This window comes from Coffea arabica, chromosome 6c (genome assembly GCF_036785885.1).
Source record: "Coffea arabica cultivar ET-39 chromosome 6c, Coffea Arabica ET-39 HiFi, whole genome shotgun sequence".
NCBI lineage: Eukaryota > Viridiplantae > Streptophyta > Magnoliopsida > Gentianales > Rubiaceae > Coffea > Coffea arabica.
Genome location: NC_092320.1, coordinates 2,148,316 through 2,168,156, shown reverse-complemented (window position 1 = coordinate 2,168,156; position 19,841 = coordinate 2,148,316). Strand labels below are relative to the sequence as shown.

Sequence of the window (19,841 nt, the reverse complement as noted above, 5' to 3'; positions counted from 1 at the left end):
TTTGCTAAGTTGACCACGAGAGAGAACGGAATATAATTACAGAGAACACGGGATATTTGCGGAAAGAACGCATTGTAGAATTCACTCTCTTGCAAATCCTCTTGGCATCAAATTCCATCAAAATGTTTGCGAAGTGCGAGAGCCGGCCCCCCATATTCATCATGTAAATATATATTGAATACCTTTTCCAATGCATGCGTACATAGTATTTATCATTGTTCACATTTAAGCATTTCCTTAGTTTAAATTTAGCACCTTTTTTTTTTTACAAGAAAAATGCAACTTTTATTAAGAGGTTTGAACCTTCCTAAGTTTAAATTTACCACTTCACTGCATTTTAATATTAACGTACAAGTCTTTCCCGAATATTTTTGGCTTAATTGATGAGTGGTGGGTTTATTCGACTCGCCCATTTATACCTACTTACAAATAACTATACATTTAAACTCAATTTTTATTGAGTATTAAGCAAATAAATTTGAATTTCTTATCAATCTAATAACAATAAAATATCATTATTTCTTGTCAAACAATATTTAAAAAATAAAAAAATAAGTAGAATTTTAAGTGAATAAATAGGTAATTGGGTATATCCATATCCATTTATTAAAATAGCATAAATGGGTGCCCATTTATATCCATTTAATTGAATTGATCCAATTATACTAATTATTCGATTATGACCCGTTCTAAATCGTTCACGCATTTGGAACATTTTTCACCCGCACAAAAAAAACCGAAAAAAGGAGAAGCTAATCAAAAGTTGGATTTCGATTGGAGAGTTGAAATTGATACCATCAAGTTCTTCAACCTTTGTGACGGTACGTAATAGTATAGTGACATCTCACATTTCCTATGAGAGCAACTCCAGTAGCATGTTATAGGAAGTATAACACAGACTTATTACACGGCTATCCATTGTTGCTGTGGAACGAGCATTACACGCATCATTAAAATGATGGGTGTAAATGCTATTAAAAAAGAGGAAATAGTGAGTTATTTTTTTGCAACGGATAAATTTGTTAAATATAAACAACAGCTAAATTTTCATAGAGCAAGTTAACATTCAATTTTTTTTTCAATGGTCATTTTTTGGTTCCTTTTATATAAACACACAAGACACTCCTTTTTTTCATATTTTACTATCTTATTATATTATTTCTCTTACTCTCTCCCTCATTTTCCTCAACCTCTTTGCACAATTTTCTAAAATTTTAATATTTTTGTGATTATGGATGAACATTTTAGTAGTTTTAGAAATATGTTGAATACTCTAAATATATAAAATTCATCTTCTGCACAAAAACCACCAAAATTTTCCAAATTACCCAAATCAACTTCGATCGGACTAGGTCGAGCATATTTGGGAACGGTTCGGACTTCGGAGGCAATAACAATGAAAACTAGTATTCATTATGTTATTATTTGTATTTTATTTTTTGAAATTATGTAATATTATGTTATGGAGTTCAATTAATTACATAAAGAATTATTAATTAAGTATGAATTATTATGATATTCTCACATTTGAGGTATTACATTGTTGTTTAATAATTACATAATTATTTTTTAGAAAATAACAATATATTATTTTTTGAGAGATAGATAAAGATATATTGTTTAAACTCAGAAATTAATAATATTATTTTTTAGAAAATAAAAAATCCAAAAAGTAAAAAAATTTAATGAAAGATAATAATTTATTTTTTAAAAAATAATGAAATTATTTTTAAAAAATTATTTATTTATTTACAAGATACGAATTGTGCATTATTAAAATAAATATTTAATTTGATTGTGAATCCATACTATTATAATGTGTAAAATGTAATTCATTATAATTAAAAATATAATAAAAAAGAGTGAAATACTACGTGGTTACACTCTGTAAATGCCCTAAAGACTAGGCAACCACTCCTTAGTAGGTAGGCCATAAGCGTGGTAGAAGCCGTGGGAGGTGAGCAATAAATTAATTAATGAAAACGCCAAGCTGTACGAACCAAGCGGGGGCCCGCATGACCTCATCACCTAACCACATGCCTTTTTTTTGGAAACGCGGTAGTAGTAGGAATCTTTCCGTTTTTGGAAATTCTGGCCGAGCTCTTATACTTACTATAGTAGTATGCTGCTGCTCCTCACTTTCAGTCCCAAACAACGCCACTGGGTCAATGTTTCAGATTTTTTGCAGAAGTTGCTCCAGCTTAGAGGTCAGGAGTAGTATTCGTATCAATTGACTGGACTTGGGGCAGGGACCGTCCCTGACAAATTTCCTCTTCATCAACAGCGCGTAACTTCTTTTGTTCATCGTGTAATTTTTTTTCCACAGGTTGTATTTTCACAACAGATAGTGGTGGGCCCCACATTTGGCGCGGAAATCGAGTTACCACTTGTTATCTGAGCCGCACATTTTTTTGAGGTCCAATCTGGACCATGAACCGTGCAGGGACGGTCAAATCCCAATTGACTGGATGGCATTAGTCAGTAGATTTTACCTTAGATTGTATTTTGCATCAGAATTTCAATTACCTTCGAGTGTTTATTTAACTTTGTTATATTTGTTTCAGTAATTTCGATTGTTGAAAAAATAAGTAGCGTTGGTAAAAGTAAACACAAAGGCTTAAGTTATTATTATTATTATTGTTTTGTCAATTTCCTTTAATTGTGGTACCGGTTAGTAGCGTAACAAGTTTCAACAACTGGATTGAAAGTAACATGATTTCATTTTCAAATACGTATCAGTCATTAGAAAATTTAAGATGGCAGATGAGCAGACCATAGAGACTACTGCAGAACAATAATAATACAAAGCTACAGTTTCACTGCATTCTAGAGTATTGAATTAGTGTATTTATATATATATTTTTTTCGAAAACGATAACAATTGTATAATCTATTCTATCATAAATTACAGGAGAGAGGGAGTCTAGAAAAATTTGTATTAGGATTTAGCAGGTACACACAGACTTTACTAAACCAAAGAGATGCTTTTCGGACCATTGTTAAATTTTTTTCATTACAGATGGAATTTGAACCCTACTTCCTTGGTGGCCACTGAGCTAATCTCGTGGTTGAATTAGTATATCTATATATTACTCCTACTTTATCATCTAAGCTTTATTTGGTACGCGCAGCAAGTACATTGGATCCCACCATAGTGACTGTTTTGTTGATTGTGCTATATTCTTATTGTCTTCGGGCGTTGCACATTTAGAAGTTTGGGCGAGTTTGCGATCGTACTTATTTATGCATACCCAATCCTCTTGACTAACGCTAATATCGAATTTACGTAATTTGGAGAGCCCATCATCCTCTGTCTCCAAATAATTTGGAGACAGATCCATCGTAATTCCAAAAAAAAAAAAAAACCCGGGAGAAGCTAACATTCCTATTTCATTTCTTTTATTTTTTTCCCTTTGAGATAAGTCATATTTCATCTCATTTCATGTATAGCTCTCCTTTTGAGTGTTGTATTTGTTTTTTTTAATAGACTTTTTAGTAACGTTCGTTTGATATATGAAAGATCTAACGTTATTTTTTCTTGCATTTTGCACTTTATTCCAACCATCAGCCATAAGTGTACGTCCCTGCTACCATCCCTAGTTTAATCCGATGAAATGAAAGGTACGAGTGAGACCCAATAGTGTGTTTGGATTATAAGTTTTTTGAGATATTTTTACTGTAACACTTTTTGTGATGTGATGTATGTGAGATAAAAAAATAATAGAAAAGATAAAAAAATATATTAATTATTATAATAGTGATGTAAGCAAATATATTTGGGCGAATAACTTACGATCCAAACACACTCGATAGAACTTTGACCTCGCGGGTAATTCCGTCCCAAGCAGCAAATTTTCTGTGACATTACAGGAAGTGCTCTGGCAATAGCAACGCCCCAATTTTGTAGTAAGAAATTGGAAGGAAACCGCCCAGCACTTACTCGATCATTTTCACAAAGCTTTCCTTGAATCGTTTTTAATCTTATGGCTACACAGGAAGAGATGAATAAGCTAAACATAGGGCAGATCAGGAGCTTCAACCGTACAAAAAAGGGGATAAGAATACCTACAATTACACCACCGCCATTCCCAAGCCACTTCCAACTTTCTCATTAAGTAAGTATATTTTTTCTTCTATTTTTTTTCAGCCTTTCAATCACAATGAAATTCGCTATTATGCTGCATCCATTTCAGCAAATGACAGAATTGTCTCTTCGGGCTTTTGATTAGCCAGCTTGCTTCTTTGCTCCTCTTCACCTTCTCTCTCTTTCTCTTACCTTTTCTAAATTGAGATTTTAGTTGATGAGAACAATTTTGCATTCTTTTTGGGTTGGGCAGCAGTCCCAACCAATTCAGCCAATCACACCTCGACGACCTCCATCTCCCTGCGTCTCCCACCGCCTGATTTCCTTAATACTAGCATAGGTGATCTGGTATCACTTGTCAGCTGTGGATCACTACTTTTGGTCGCAGAATTTCGTCAAAAAAAAAAAAGTACAATTACAAGCTGCTGGATCTCTGCGCTCCCTCGCCCTTCCCTCCCAATTGCTTTTGCTTTCACTTCCCATCCCTTGAGCACCTTGTGGAACTTTCGTAGCTAGCTAGCAGAGTGCTAGTTTTTCTTGGTTCCTGTCCTTCTACGACATACAACTCGAGGGAGAAGGAAACCTTCTACCCAGAAAGAAAAATATAAAGGGAGAAGAAACCCTTTTTCACTTTTTACTGCTCCAAGTCTTTTGGGAATTGGGATCTCCTTGCTTCTTTTCAAGTATAGGTATAGAACTAGCATCTCTTTTCCTCCATTATGCCTTTCTTATCTAAGCATCCAAATTGCAGCTCTATGAATGAACTCATAGGATGTTTTTTCGACTTTTTGGTTTCTTTGGATAGCTTACTCTTTTGCCTATTCTCTGATTCTGTTCTTGGAGCTTAAACGCTCTCCCTTTCTGTTCTCAAGTGTTGGAAGTCTTAGGACTAACGTTGAAAATGGGGTTTTATGGAGGGGTGCCCTATCTTTCTTGCCTTTAGGATCTCATAAAGTGCCCTGATGTTTGCCATTGACAATTTACTACTAACACCTACTTTTTCCAAAGCATATTGAATTCTCCTTGGGCTTTGGAGAATTGAGTGCCCTTTTCAAGATTCCCTCACCTCGTATAACCGTGTCCAAAAGGTATTCAGATTCTTTTCACATAATGCCTGTTGATTAAATGCTCATCTGGCCCTAGAACCAGAAACCACTACTTCCTCCGCATTTCCTCTCTGGGTTCTCCCGAGGAATTCTTTCCTCGGCTAAATTTTCCATCGATTCTCTCTTCCAGCCTTTTTGTCGCCAAAATCTTTTTCTTTTTTTTTTTTAGCTCTGATGAACCGAGGGATGGAAATTCTCTCTCCCTCGCCCTATCTCGGGAACTCCAGTTGGTTGTTTGAGGAAAGCAAAGGAGCAAAATGGACACCAGAAGAGAACAAGAGGTTTGAGAATGCGCTGGCTTTATTTGACAAGGATACCCCGGATAGATGGTTCAATGTGGCCACTATGATCCCGGGTAAGACCGTGAGTGACGTGATCAAACAATACAGAGAATTGGTTGACGATGTTGGTGACATTGAGGCTGGTTTAATACCCATTCCTGGGTACACAGGTGACTCTTTCACGTTAGAGTGGGTAAACGATCACGACTATGACGGCCTGAAGCAATTCTACGGCCCAGGGGGAAAGCGAAACTCATCCAATCGCTCTTCTGATCATGAAAGAAAGAAAGGTGTGCCCTGGACAGAGGAAGAACACAGGTGATTTAGCTCCAACGCCATATAGCCTCGTCTCCCAGTCTTTATTTTCAAACTGCAGCTTAAACATGCCCAGATTCTATGGCTTATAGCTTCTTTGTAGCGCTTAATTGAAATGGATTTGATTTTGAAACCGGATCATCAAACATAACTCGTCGAAGTATAGGAGTCAACTAGCTACAAGATTTGGAAAACCATGACCGCCAGTCCGTCTCTTCGTGCCGAAATTTTGTTTAAGATTGTTTTCAAAACCTCAAGTTGTTGATTTTAGATATTCTTTCTTCCCCTCCTCCTGGCTAATAGTAATACACGAATTAATCTATTGATTTTGAACCGTCAGGCAATTTCTTTTGGGTCTCAAGAAATATGGTAAAGGTGACTGGCGAAATATATCTCGCAACTTCGTGACCACTAGGACCCCGACTCAGGTCGCCAGTCATGCCCAGAAGTACTTTATCAGGCAGCTTTCTGGGGGAAAAGATAAAAGGAGATCAAGCATTCATGATATCACAACCGTAAATCTTGCTGAAAAGAAGTCTCCCTCCCCTGATGATGACGGACCTCCATCGACAGATGAATCGTCCCCAGTTCTTCAGCCATCAGCCAATTCCGATATGAATGGTATCTCCAAAGCATTTTACGACTATAACCCACCAAATCAAGGAGCAACCATGGCATTCCACCTTTCAAACAGCAGCACAACATCAACACCTCATCAGATAATTTCATATGGACAAAGGCCTAGTGATCGTAACACCCATGGCATTGCTTTGCATGGATTCCAGTTTGGAGATGACAATTCATTTTTCCAAAGCTAAGTGCCGCAATACATCATTGAGTCGATGCAGAATGGAAGCCTATTTTACAAGGTTTTGTTTGTCAAAAAGGATGTAAATAGCGTGCATGGACGGTAGTTTGTGTAGCAGACAGAGATAATCAGAGGCCACACTGGGTTTTTAATTAGGTCATTTAAAAGGGTCGTAGCTTGAAGGGAAGTTCCTCCCTACTTTCTGGCTTCGTCCTCCCTCTCCGGACGTTCGCATACATAGCTAAGACTGCGGCATGGAAAAAAAGGGCGTTGCTGTGCTGCGCTTTTTTAATTAGCAGGTGTACACGTTCCAATTCCAAACAACGTTGACCTGACCGAATGTCATCTAGTTGATGAACCTTCCACCACATGATTCAAGGCTTTAGAAGCTGTTGGAATTGGAGTACTTCAATTAAAACTTGACCATATGATTTTTCAATCTAGGATGACATTCGGAACTCAAACTAGATTTTCTCTGCCAACTTCTGGTAGTTGTCTGTGGAACAACATTTGTTATCCACAAACAATTCATCAGCACCCCAATAAAATGAACTAAATCTAGCCGGTCTTGGTCTTATCTTACCACTTATGTGTGAAAGTGAAAGGTCCATTTGCGCGTCAAACTCCACGTTTGTCGTCTAAACAGGAAGAAATCAATAAAATGCATACAATTATTTAGGAAACAGTACAAGGGCCTGGTTGGGTTGGGAACGGGGAACGCTAATCAAATCTCTGGCCTCAGTGCCTATCCATCCATCCATGAAGAGAACCCAACTGCTTCTCCTGCTGTTGTTATGACGAGGCAAGAGCGGACTTAAGCATCCATGCCCATACTTATAAGAATAGAATCAAGTCTGAGAAACACTTCTGATCTGACCATTTTCCCCGGTCACCGACCCGACAAAGACAAACATCTAATGCTTTCCATCCTCATCTCATTTTTAGTGTTGTCTTGCTGGCGATGATTCTCTCTTTTTCAAAAAAGAAAGCAAAAAAAGATTAAGAGCCAAGCAGAAGATTCAACTCAAGTCAATTGTTAAAATAAGAAACTGCAAATCCACATGAGTGTACTGTGAACAATACACAACTTTTTATACCCCTATATATATTTATATATATATTTTGGCAAATGTTTACGATAATTCTGGCCATGAATCCAATTCTATAGCAACACCACCGTCCATGGCAATGATTCCCTTTTTTTTTTTTTTTACATGGTATTAATATATATATATAAATTCTCACTCAAAAGATAATCTAAATGCTAACTAAAGATTCTTGCTTTGCAAAAGTTAGCAAGTATTATGTTACCAAGACGTCCTGATGTGCATTTGGCCCAGAAACTCCCCTTTCGGGGAGTGAATTTGGAGCTATGAATTCATCAGAAAGTGATTAAGGCTACGTTTGGTTCTACAGAATTAGAATTGAATTAGAATTGAAATTCTATAGAATTGGAATTCTATGAATTGAAATTCCAAATCATTTCAATTCTTTCGTTTGGGAAATGTATAGAATTGATACGGAATTTATTTGAAATTCCAAATTCTTTGTTTGTATGAGAGAAGAATTCATTAGGAATTAGAATTGTTTTCATGAAACATTTGCTTACATAAAATTTTTCTTTTTTTTTCTTTTTTATATAATAATTTCTTTTTTTCTTACATTTAGCTAATTTTTACTAAAGATTTAAAAGAAAGAACCAATTTGTGCCTTTAATAATTTATTTTTTCCCACTCTCATATCAATTTCTTTGGTGAACATTTCCAGATGGTATAGATATTGGCATCCAACCAAAATTGGACCTCACCCCCTTAAAAGTAAATCCCCAATGACACTAGCATATTTCTTAAAACATGGTAGAATATTGGACATTGAATTAGTCACTAATTAACTCAAATAGTACGTTTGTAAAACAATTTAATTAACATTCTCAACAAATAAATTCAGTTTACTTGACAGACAAAGGAAACAATCTCAATTACTTTCCAGAAGCAACAAAAAAGGAAGACCCCAAAGCATACAGCTCTGCTCCCCAACTAAAGACCCTACAGCAAGCTCCATGGTATGACACATCCAGCACTTAGAATGCTGGTCCATAAGTCAATACCTTAAGTACCTAGATATGAAGAACATCAGATATTGGTGAATACCATGGATAATGCAAACAAATTTCAGCATCTCAACAGCAAGCTACGTCTCACACAAGTAGGTTTATTCTTCCAAAGGCACAGGACTGACTCACAAATAAAGATCTCAGACATTCTTAGCAGAGTTTATGAATTCAACTAAGCAGGATGGCGAAAATCAATCAAGAACTTTTCCTATTTGTTCCATATGTTCTTCATTTTCTTAAAAATAAATGACAAGAAAATGACAAAAGAACTCATCAGAATTTAAAAAGTCATGGATACACGATGGAGTAGTAACAACTTTTACTTGCTCTACTTGGGCTTCCAGCAATCAGCTCAACTTCTTCTACAAAAACAACTTCAACTGGAGATTACCCAAAAAAAAAATCAATTACCAATGTGCATCAATAGCCAATCCTTTTTTAAGTCATCTCCGAGACCAGAAAAAGTGTCATACTTTGTCCTGTCATTCATAAGTAAGTCAAATCCCTTCAACAATTGAAATCTATCCAATTCAATTTTAGAAATCTATCCAGCACACTGCAACAAAAGAAAGAAACAGAAAAGTCCCGACAAAGCTTTCTTTCTAGAAACAAGACTACATTGTGGAGCCTCCGGTTCCAATTTCTGTCACCAATCAAACTGGAAGTCAGTAATGACCCCTGTATTTTGAATTCCATATCCATTCAAGCAGTAGTATGATGTCGTTCATTTTCCCCCAAAAAGAGACCATATATATCAAAGAGCTCAAGTGAACATTGACAGAAAGAGAGATTACTAAATCACTCAAAATGCAGAAGACAAAGGATAAGTCAGTAGAAAGTGGATTTAAGTGCTCAAAGCATGCCAAACATCCAAGCTGCAGGCAAAAATCAAATTTTTACTTAATGACCTTCATGCATATGTGAATTAACAACTTCAAAGAAGTCTCAAGCACCAGTTAAAATATAAAAGACCTTGGTAATTGCTGGTAAAACTATTTTAGCATACATCTATATATCAAACTCTAGTTGAATAACTGCGACAACGTACATACACAGGACTTATCTATTGACTGGAAGCCAAGGTTCTCCAAATTCACTACATTATCTAACATGTACAATAAACGATAACAGTAATCTATGCGTCCTCAGCATCACTCATGCTTGGACGAGTATCAATATAGAATTCTGAGTCCAAACCATCCATGATCCTTCCTCTGTTTACCAACATGTAGATGTACCGGCTTTGTCAAATTGGGCACCAAATTTGACAACATTGTGGAGCCTCCGGTTCCAATTTCTTTCCTTTAATGTTTAAATGGTTGAGGGAGTAATGACAAAATTTCAGTAACCTAATGCCAATTCCTAAAAGTACATGGTAAACTGAATCTGATTTTTTGTATTTTCCACACCTTCTTCCTATCTTCCATTTTGGACCCAAAGCATTTGGTTCGATGTAAGTTTTTAAGTTTATATATGTGACCATGTAACATAAGAAGTTTTCAACAAAATTTTCGATGAGGTAGGCCTCCCTTACAGAATGAAATCATAAAACAGTCTAGTCTAAATGTTAGAAAATACTTTTGTTGCAGGCAGCATAAAAGTGATTTGATCAGTTTCTGGACCAATTTCCTTCTTCTTTTTCTTCCAAGTAAGATAAAATACTAATCTACTCCTCCTCTTACACTCTGTGCATCCAAGTAAGTTATGAAAAACCTAGCGAAGGGCAAACTTACCACCGAAACCATGCACTAATAAACTAAACTTTATGAATGGCAGAGGCAAACATCAAGGCAAGACTCGAGCCATTGAAATCATGCAAGGCCATCAAAAACAAAAATGCCATCCCAGGGACTTCCACCCCATCCAAATTACCAAAGCAGGTAGTAAGTACTGAAGTAAGGTGAGAGGGCCGATTCACTGGTACGATCTGAGAGACATCAAATCACTGGCCATCAGAGCACGAAAGGGGCATAGCCGTTAGAGTCAAAGAAATTCAGAATTCAATATTCAATGCTGCAAAGTTAAAAATCGAAGGCAAAGGAGAGCTTTTAGTTGTTACCTTCCGGACTGAAGAACCCAGTTTGGAGCAGTCTTGCGATTGCTGAAGTGATGGGTAGATGCGTGGCAGAGCGATGCCGGAGACGGTGGTGGAAGAGACAAAATGTTAGGGTGGCGGTGAAGGGGATGACGCACAGAAGAAGCACTTGCGGTTGAGGAAAAGTGACTAATTAGATCGCGAGAGAGGGCTGCTCACATAGTTGACCCGATTTTAATTTTTTACCCATTACGATCCGCGTACTAACCCGAATAGGAGGTGAAATTATGGAATTGGAATTGTAATTCTTAGGTCTTACCAAAGAATTGAATTTGTGGAATTGATGGCTCGTAGAATTCAAATTGAATTCTAATTCTCTGGCATTGCCGGTGTCCAAACTGAAGAATTGGAATTGGGACCCCAATTCCAATTCTAAACCCCAATTCTATGGGGAACCAAACGAACCCTAAATAATACTATTCTGAATAATCAGAAGGAAAGAGGAAGCGTTTTGTGATAATCTGGCAGTAAACGAAACGTGTTCGATGTCCTTTGAGTCCCTAGCCTACCCATGTTCTTTTATTTTTAGCTTCCAGCCAACCACCACTACCATGCCTTGCACAACGTTGAGCTATGCAGTTTATGAATTGAGAGTCGGTTTCCAAGAACTTTCAATCGCCAAAAAGCTTCATGATTTGTGCTTTACTACAGCAATTATTGGTTTGCATGCATGGTTTTTTCGCTATTAAAGTCCGCTGTTTCTGATGGTAATGTCGCAAAAAAAACAAAAATCTAGTGCCCGCCTAAAGCAACTTGCACTTGACAATTCCAGGCACTAGCCAAAGCCAAGGAAACTAGCCGAAGAATTGAGCCCTGCTTGCATCAACAAACAATGTGACCGCTCCTACAAACCTTTTCAGCAAAGGACACAACTGCCCGCTCTTTCCTCTCTAAACTAAAGATGCAGTTTCAGCAACTTGTTGCTTTGGAAAAGCACTTTGGCACTTTATTCTAAATAAATTGATATACGCACTGCGAAGCATATTACGACCAAATCCTGAGCCTCACAGCCCAAATATTTCTGTGATCCAAATTCCCTTACCTCATTTCCTTCTTTCTTTCTTCTTTCTTTTTCTTTTAACAAGATTCTGATACCTTGCTTCGAAATGATGGTATCCCATGAAAACAATACATCAGCAGAGCTTCTAACGTACGACGTATCGCATGCATCATTGCAAATAAGGATTACAGACAAGGGAAAGAGCACTTTTTGGACTTCTCCATTATGCCTCTTTCTCGGCCCACAGATGCACGAGGACAGACAGACACAATTTTGACACATTCTAAGGAAAAGGTACGAAGAAGACTTCGAAGTGGGAGATGTTTTGAGCAGGTAAGAAGGATTTCAGTATCAATTTTTTAGAAAAAAAAGTTTAGTTAATTTGAAAAAAAATATGTTTAAATACAAAGAGAATACTAATTATTATAATTGTGTATATTCACGAAATAGATTAAACGTATTTTTTAAGTGCGCCAACGAGGAAGTCCTTTCAAAGTATATGCTATAATACTGCAAGATTGGGAGTTCAAACGATTATTTATTAGCTTCGTAAAGAATGAAGGTATTCTGCTTCACTGTAATGTCACTTTTGACCTTAAGCCACTCTCAATTAGTATTTAGTAATAGCATAAACAAAAAAAAAAAAAAAAAAAAAGAAGTGGCTGTTTTTGAAGGTTAGGCAGTAAGAAGACAATTTTTGACTGTTATTTTGGATCACAAACAAGTATGATTGGGATTTTGATCATATGCGTTATTCCTCCATGCCGATTCAATGTACAAAAATAACTTAATTTATAAACATTAAACAAAGAAAAATGTTGTTAAAAAAATCAAAATTTCAGAGAAATACAACAGCTGCACCAAACTAAACAATACCTGCCGTAATCACTAATTGTTTAGTGTTGTATAATCAATATAGACTGAGACCAGTAGAATTACCAAGCAAGCTATAAAATAGGACATTGACCAGAAGATGAAACAGAGTTACACTATTAAATAGGGTTAATCGGCCACATTTAAACAGGGTATTCTTACTCTTAACTTGAAAAGAATCGAACCGAACTAATGATGGCTTTCCCTTAAAAAAAAAAAAAAAAAAAAACTAAGGATGGCTAGAGGAAGAAAAACTCACCTCTAAACCAGAGGCGTATTATTGCAAACCGTCGCTATTGGATAAATGATAATTATATAAAATTTGAATTTTAAATTCAACTTTTACATACATATCATGAATCAAGCGGTGATAGTGTATATACTGTCAGTGTCAGTATGAGATTTACTCGTCAAGTAATACAGTATGCACGTTCTTTTGTTTACGAGCAATCTGCTGAAGCCACGACCGCTTATCATCTCATATCATATGTAGTTTATATCGGTATAAGTTGACATGCATCCAAATTTTGAAAAGTGATTTTACGCATCTGTTCTAAACTTTCCCTCAAGAGAAGGGCGAAGATTTGAAGGGATTGTACTGCTGAAGAGCTCAAGTTATATGGGCTCAAAATATTGGACCAGGGCTGGCCCATTTTTGTGTCAAAATTTAACTTGGGAACTCTCTTGCCCAAAGCATCCTGGCGGATTTCTGAGTGCCCTTGTCCTCCGTCCACTCTCCCCAGCATCATCACAAAAATCAACCAGAAAAAAAAAAAAAAAAAAGAGTAAAATTCACCTAAAGAAAGAAAGCGAAAGGTGAAAGTGTGGTCGAGTTTTTGGAACGAGTGTCAGCAATAATTAAGAATGATATTTCAAGTCAAACAAGCAGTTTAGTCATAAATCACGCATCATAATTAAGTTCATTATTAAGTTAATGAGGTTGATAAGTTGGTAAACTTTGTCTGCTTTGTTGGGTCGAAAAGACAAAAGCACGACCCATTCGACCCGACAAACCCACAAAAAAAAAAAAATAATAACCGTTATGACCACGACAACATTTATCATTTATGCATAGGACCTTGATTCCACTTTTAGAATGATATAAACTGAATAGTGTCTTGACAATTAATGATACAGTATGGCGGAAAAGGAGTCAAGAACTAGAGATGAATTTATGCTGTTAGTCGTTTTTGTCTGCAACTCCTGATACATTGTATGTGAGGTAAAAGAACTTTTCAAATAATAAAGAAAGAAACACTACTATCGCTTGAAACGGAGGACAAATTAAAGGTCTTTTTCTGGAGGTAACCAGAGTCATGCTTTGGTACGTGTGTTTATAATATTTATGCCTACCTATATAGCCTTGAGATGCATCAAAGAAGATTTCTTTTATTTAGATAGAAAATTTTAGGTTGTGTTTGGATTGCATTTTCCGTCATTTTTCATGGAAAAATTAGAGGCCGTTTGGATTGCATTTTCCGTCATTTTTCATGAAAAAATTACTGTAGCGATTTGATGTATGTGAGGGAAAAAGGTAATAGGGAAATGTGATCACGGAAAACAACACAATTTTTCGACGGAAAACCGCAATCCAAACAAGGCCTTACTGTAGCGATTTGATATATGTGAGGGAAAAAGGTGATAGGGAAATGTGATCACGAAAAACGACAATATTTTCCGACGAAAACAAGCAATCCAAGCATGACCTTAATCAGTGAGCGGCAAATCAAGAAATGCCGTTAACCGGGGGGCCGCCCACTCTCCAACATTCTCAAAATCCAATAGAAAAAAATAACTTTTCAATTAGTTTCTTAGTAAAATTTGATCATGCCCCCTTCAATCAATATTTGTATCAAAATCATACTCAGCCCTGCTCATTCTCATGCTTGCTCAAATTTTGCCCGCAACCCTTTAATTGTTTGACCTCCTAACAGCAGCCAGCTGGATTGACCGAGTCGGTTTCTGCAGCCACAGAAATTGAATAAAGCACAGGAGAAAGACGCCTTATCCAAACAATCGGTGCCCCCATGCTCATTTTAGAGTGGGGTGACATTGACAACTGCCGATGTCTGCAGCCAACTAGAACAGGACGGGATCTTGATGACTGTTTACTTTTTGGGTTATCCGGATTCGGAAGTTGTCCGATTGGCGAGTTGGATTTGTTTTTATTGAATCTGAAGGCCCCAGCCCTGCATTTTCATTTTTGTTTTCTTTTCACAATCATAGCCATTGCAAAGTAGCAAAACTATGAGAAAAGCCAGGCTGCTTTGCCCCAATGAAACAATGGCCTTGTAGTAGTAGACTGTTACTTCTGGCTGGCATTTTAGTCCTCCTTAAATTGGAAACAGTACAGGCCAACGGTTACCTCCCACCATTCCTCATCCGCTCCTCTCCTTAGATTTTGGAAAAAAAAATACACAAGTACAGACCTCAATATTCCAAAAAAAAAAAAAAAACAGCGTGGAATTAGGGCATGCAAAGCCAGAACAGTAAAAGTGCAGACCTGTGTTGAATCTGACTCCGATCTTTGGTGCATGCAACTGGAATGGGTGAAGAGTAGGGACCGTTATCAATCATGTGTGACTGACTGCTCACATACATGATACCACTCCCTTCAGGATTCATCAATTTTGGTCCGGTACATCTGTACGTGTTCAATGCGGATTTTGCGGCTTCAATGATTGTCAATTCCAATCCTACTGGACGCCGACGCCGTGGTTGTGGTTGTGGTCGTGGTCGTGTTCTAATCATGGCATAATGACAGTTTGCTGTATTTATCTTATTTTCAATTTTTCCCCAAACTTTTACTAATATTTCACCCCATAAAATTCAGTAATCTTTATAACAGTCCTACAAACTCCTTGTACGTGTGTTGCCCAGTTGATGTTAAGTCTCGATTGGTATCAAACAATGAAAACATTAAAAGGTGAATGAACTTAATGCCTTCTTTTTCTGGTCAGTGGTCACTAAACAAAAATTAATGAACGTGAGCGTTTGATTGAACAGGCAACCCACTGACTCATCTCATCCTTTTGGGTGGATTTTCGTCCGGCCAAATTTGATAACACTTGCGATCGTTTCACGGAAAAGAAAAAAGTAGCAGGTCCATATGACATTAGAAGTTCGAATTCCACACTTGTAATTACACTGGACCACATTTCGCCTTTCGTGCACGTGCCCAACTCACCTAACGATGCGTCTGCAATTGTTTGGATTGTGATTTTTTACCCCAAAAACAATTATTTTTTTCGTGAATATAATTTTTAATTATCTTTTTATCTCTCATATGTATCAAATCTCTATAACACATTTTTTTTAACAAAAACTAATGAAAATAGCAATTCAAGCTAACCCTTAGAGTTGCAGATACAGCTCCTGAGACATGAAATCAGTTGAATGCTTCTGTTTCTATTGCTTTTGGCCAACCATGAAACTATTTTTTTTTTTATCGCAACAATAACAATTGTAAAACCTATTCTAATTTAGTCTAAAAGGAGGGGGAATCGACGGAAAATTCCATCGAAGGAAGCCACTCAAAGGTGGCAGCGACAATTAAATGACAACAGCTGAACACCTTCCCAAGACTTAAAAGAGGCTGTTGGCAACCATGAAACTATGCATGTTTGCGTCGTTTTGCTTAAAGAATAATTTGAACAGAAATTTATCAGAATGTGCTTTCTAACTTGGCGAGCAATAAGTACGCTATATGCCAATTGATTAAATAATTTATTTTGTGTCGTTTTGATTAGATACTCTGAAACGGGCAGAAGGTTTGTTAGTACAGACGCAACCACGTATGCATTGGATAAAGATGCAGGACGAAAGTTGCTGATCAGATGCACGTCTCCGGCAGCTGAAGCTAGACGGTTAGTTGATCGGGATAGTTTTCAGATTCGGTTGAACCTGTATCCTTGCCAAAAATGATAATTAGATGGAAGAAAATACAACAACAATCTGATGAGATGGAGCCGTCCGCCTCTTTTGCCCTAATCTCAATCTCACGAAAACAAAATGTCACTAAAATCAAAATACTACTAGTAGCCGCCTTATCTAATATGTACTGAAAGTAAATATTTGTTTTGCCCATAATTTGGCGCCAGATATCAGAGCGGCCAAAGTGTGCCAAATATTAGATGTGTAGGGGGGCAAAAAAAATCCGAAAACCCAAAAAATCGACTCGACCCGAACCAAAAAATAGGATATTCAATCCGATTTCTATCAGCGGATCAGATAGGATCGGGTACCCTAAATATTCGGATACAGATACGGATCGTAAAAACAAAAACCCGCAAGTACCAGATTCGGAGGTATAATATATAAATATTAAAAATATAGGAGCAATTATATAATATTTTAAGTTATTATTAACTTTAACCTAAATAGTTCAGCCGACAGACGCTCCCTCAGCCTCGTGCCTCAGTTGACTTTCTCCTTCTCCTTCTCCTTCTCCATCTCTTCAACCTTCAGCCGACACTCTGCGACAACTTTCTTCCATAGGATTATTAAAGGATCTTGGGCTAAGGTATGTCCCCTGATTTTTGCCTGAATTGACATGTTCTGATTGAGTTAAAATGTGATCTAAGCTGCCTATGTTTAGATTCTATGGTTTAGAAAGGCTTAGAGCCTAGAGGTGATCTGTCTTTTGGGAAACTACAGCCGGATCTGTTTGGCTAGTGACATTCCGGCGATATGTTTGATAAAAGTCTTAAGGGCATCCCTGTGTAGTTTCATGAATAGAAACTTGAAACTAGAGATCTTTGAATTTTATATCCTCCATTGCAAGTATCAGAAAAATAAAGACTTTTCCCTATTAAATTCACCCACGGAGTTGCTCATTCGTCATTCTGTGATTACTGCAATTTTTTAAATGTTACAGGTGGTTATTAGTGTATTCATCTCTTCCACTGTAAGGAAGGAAGGATATAAGACATGTAAGGTTCCTGGGTTCCACCTATAAGTGCACTTTTGCCACTTCTTCAAGATTGGATCAGACACTTTTGAAGCTTGACAGTCTAAATATTGCTCAATGGGATGCCTCTGGTGACAGAAGTACTAGCACGTACCACTGAGGATTGGCTGGGTTTGTATTAGGATGTTAGATCATGAACACTGTGAATAATGAATAGGTATTTTGTTGTGATTCTGTATGTATTCACACAGCAGGACGCTTTGTCATTATCAACTTATTGGATCCTCCACCTTCTTTCACCACTCAAACATGATTATTTCACTTGCGAATCTTGAAGCTAGGCTTTTTCAGTTTAGTTCTGCTTTCTTATATGTACACTACTCTGGTAACAAAGGAATTGAACCAAATACAATATAGGCTTATTGGTACTACTTTTTCTGTCAATGTTATTACGAAGTGGTTTTTGATTCTGGTTGCAAGGGCACCAGTTCTCCTAATTGTGATGGAAAATCTACTTGAAAGACCTGAGAATAATCCCTGTAGTTCATTAAACTAGCATGCCCATATTTGCTTGAGTTGGCTTTCTGGAAAATTGAAGTGGAATTCTTTTCAAGGAGAAGAAATCAAATTCTCAACAGATGTTAGAGAAAAGGAATCCATATAAAATTTTGCATTCTTTAAATAGGGACGGGTCATAGGGACGGGTATCCTATGGCCCACCCCTATTTTTCGGGTATCCAAAGATCGGGTACCCAAGAACAATCGGAGCGGATTATGGTCAAAAAGATAGTGATCCGATATCTTAGGATCGGGTCAGTCATTTGCCGTTCGGGCAGGATACCCGACTCGTGCCCACCCCTATAGATGTGTCAATCACAACCTAATTATATTGATATATTCAAGCACGTCCATTAATTTGAAATAGATTTAAATAGATATTCAATTAAACTCATTTAATTGATGGGTAGTGGATTGACTCGATTCATCTATTTCTACTCATTTAAAAATAACTATATATTTAAATACAATTTTTAGTGAATGTTAAACAAATAAATTTTAATTTATTACTAATGTAATAACAACAAAATACCATTATTTCTTGTCAAACAACATGCAAAAAAATAAAAAAAAATAGAATTTTAAGTGACTCATAAATGGATAATTAAATATACAGATATCCATCTAAATAAATGGGGATTCATTTATACCTATTTATTTAAATGGAAATAAATTGAATGATCTAATTATACCTACTATTATCTGGTGGTTATGACCCATCTGAATCACCAATTTTGACACATCTACCGAATACCTAACGTAACACCAAAAACATTAAAACTGGTCATGGCATTAATATCTGAACGCATTAATTTCTTATTCCGCCAACGATTGATGCGAAAAATGTTGTCAAGACCAGTCTCGCAAGATCTTTTGAAGGTAAGCCAAGATAAGAGGAAGTCCAAAACTAATCTGGCATTTTATCTTTCCAGTTTCCTAAGGTCTAATTGCAGGAACAAAACAAGCTCTAACTCTCTTTTTTTTTTTTTTTTTTTTTTCCTTAACGAATATTAACTTGGAGTATCTAGATATTTAAATGCTCGTCTCCTTGAAATTAGCACAACTCCTCAAAGTGTCTATAATCTACGACTCCCAGAATTCTTGATCGGCAAATTTTATACATAACAAGTAGACAAGGTGGGGGGCATCCACGCACGAATTAGGCGGAGACTCAGGGGTGGATTGTTGGGAGTGGCCAGCACCCGGCGACGTAAACAAATTTATGACGTCGAACCGAACCCTACCATCCTCCGGCTGTTCAGGTTCATGAACGTGGACAAAATGTTGGCTTCCGCATCATCTCATCGCTGATCACTGAAGCCGGCACAAAAATCCTACATTTATTGGCTCTGAAGGTTTTCATATTTTCTGGAAATGACTGCGGACGCTCGGGTGCGTGATCCTATTGAATTGTTTATCTTCAGCAGATGACCGGTGACATTGGCTCCCCAATCGATCCAGGACATCTTAGTTGACAGGTCTGGTTGATTTTGTTGCTTGTCTAATCAATCACCAGTTCCGGCCGTCGGTGATTCTTTTTTGGCTCGTGTCTAATCTCTAAGCAGTCTCTGCCCCCCATCTTCTCCTTCTTCGAAGGAGCGGCAGGTGTTTGTGGAAACTTCACTTTGACGTGGACTTGCACTCCACTAACTAACTTTCCCGGGTAAAAATAATAATAATAATAAAATAAACTCTCACG

The 19,841-nt window shown here is 37.0% G+C and overlaps 1 protein-coding gene and 2 long non-coding RNA genes across 4 annotated transcripts; 2 read left to right on the top strand and 1 right to left on the bottom strand.

Moving 5' to 3' along the window:
- The first annotated feature begins 4,033 nt into the window (after positions 1-4,033).
- On the top strand, positions 4,034-7,176 carry LOC113692157 (transcription factor DIVARICATA-like). Its single transcript, XM_027210523.2, has 2 exons — positions 4,034-5,789; positions 6,127-7,176. Exons 1-2 carry the CDS (start codon positions 5,365-5,367, stop codon positions 6,602-6,604), a joined length of 903 nt encoding a protein of 300 aa, XP_027066324.1. The 5' UTR covers positions 4,034-5,364; the 3' UTR covers positions 6,605-7,176.
- Positions 7,177-8,898: 1,722 nt separating this feature from the next.
- Positions 8,899-11,224, bottom strand: LOC140008231 (uncharacterized). Of its 2 annotated transcripts, none has more exons than XR_011815628.1 (2): positions 10,767-11,224; positions 8,899-10,652 (listed from the first exon to the last, which is right to left on the bottom strand). It is a non-coding gene; the product is annotated as an uncharacterized lncRNA (long non-coding RNA). The 2 variants fall into 2 exon arrangements; XR_011815629.1 differs by having other exon boundaries at positions 8,899-10,634.
- A 5,844-nt stretch (positions 11,225-17,068) lies between these two features.
- On the top strand, positions 17,069-18,015 carry LOC140007943 (uncharacterized). The gene is made up of 2 exons (XR_011815377.1): positions 17,069-17,197; positions 17,552-18,015. It is a non-coding gene; the product is annotated as an uncharacterized lncRNA (long non-coding RNA).
- The last annotated feature ends 1,826 nt before the right edge of the window (positions 18,016-19,841 follow it).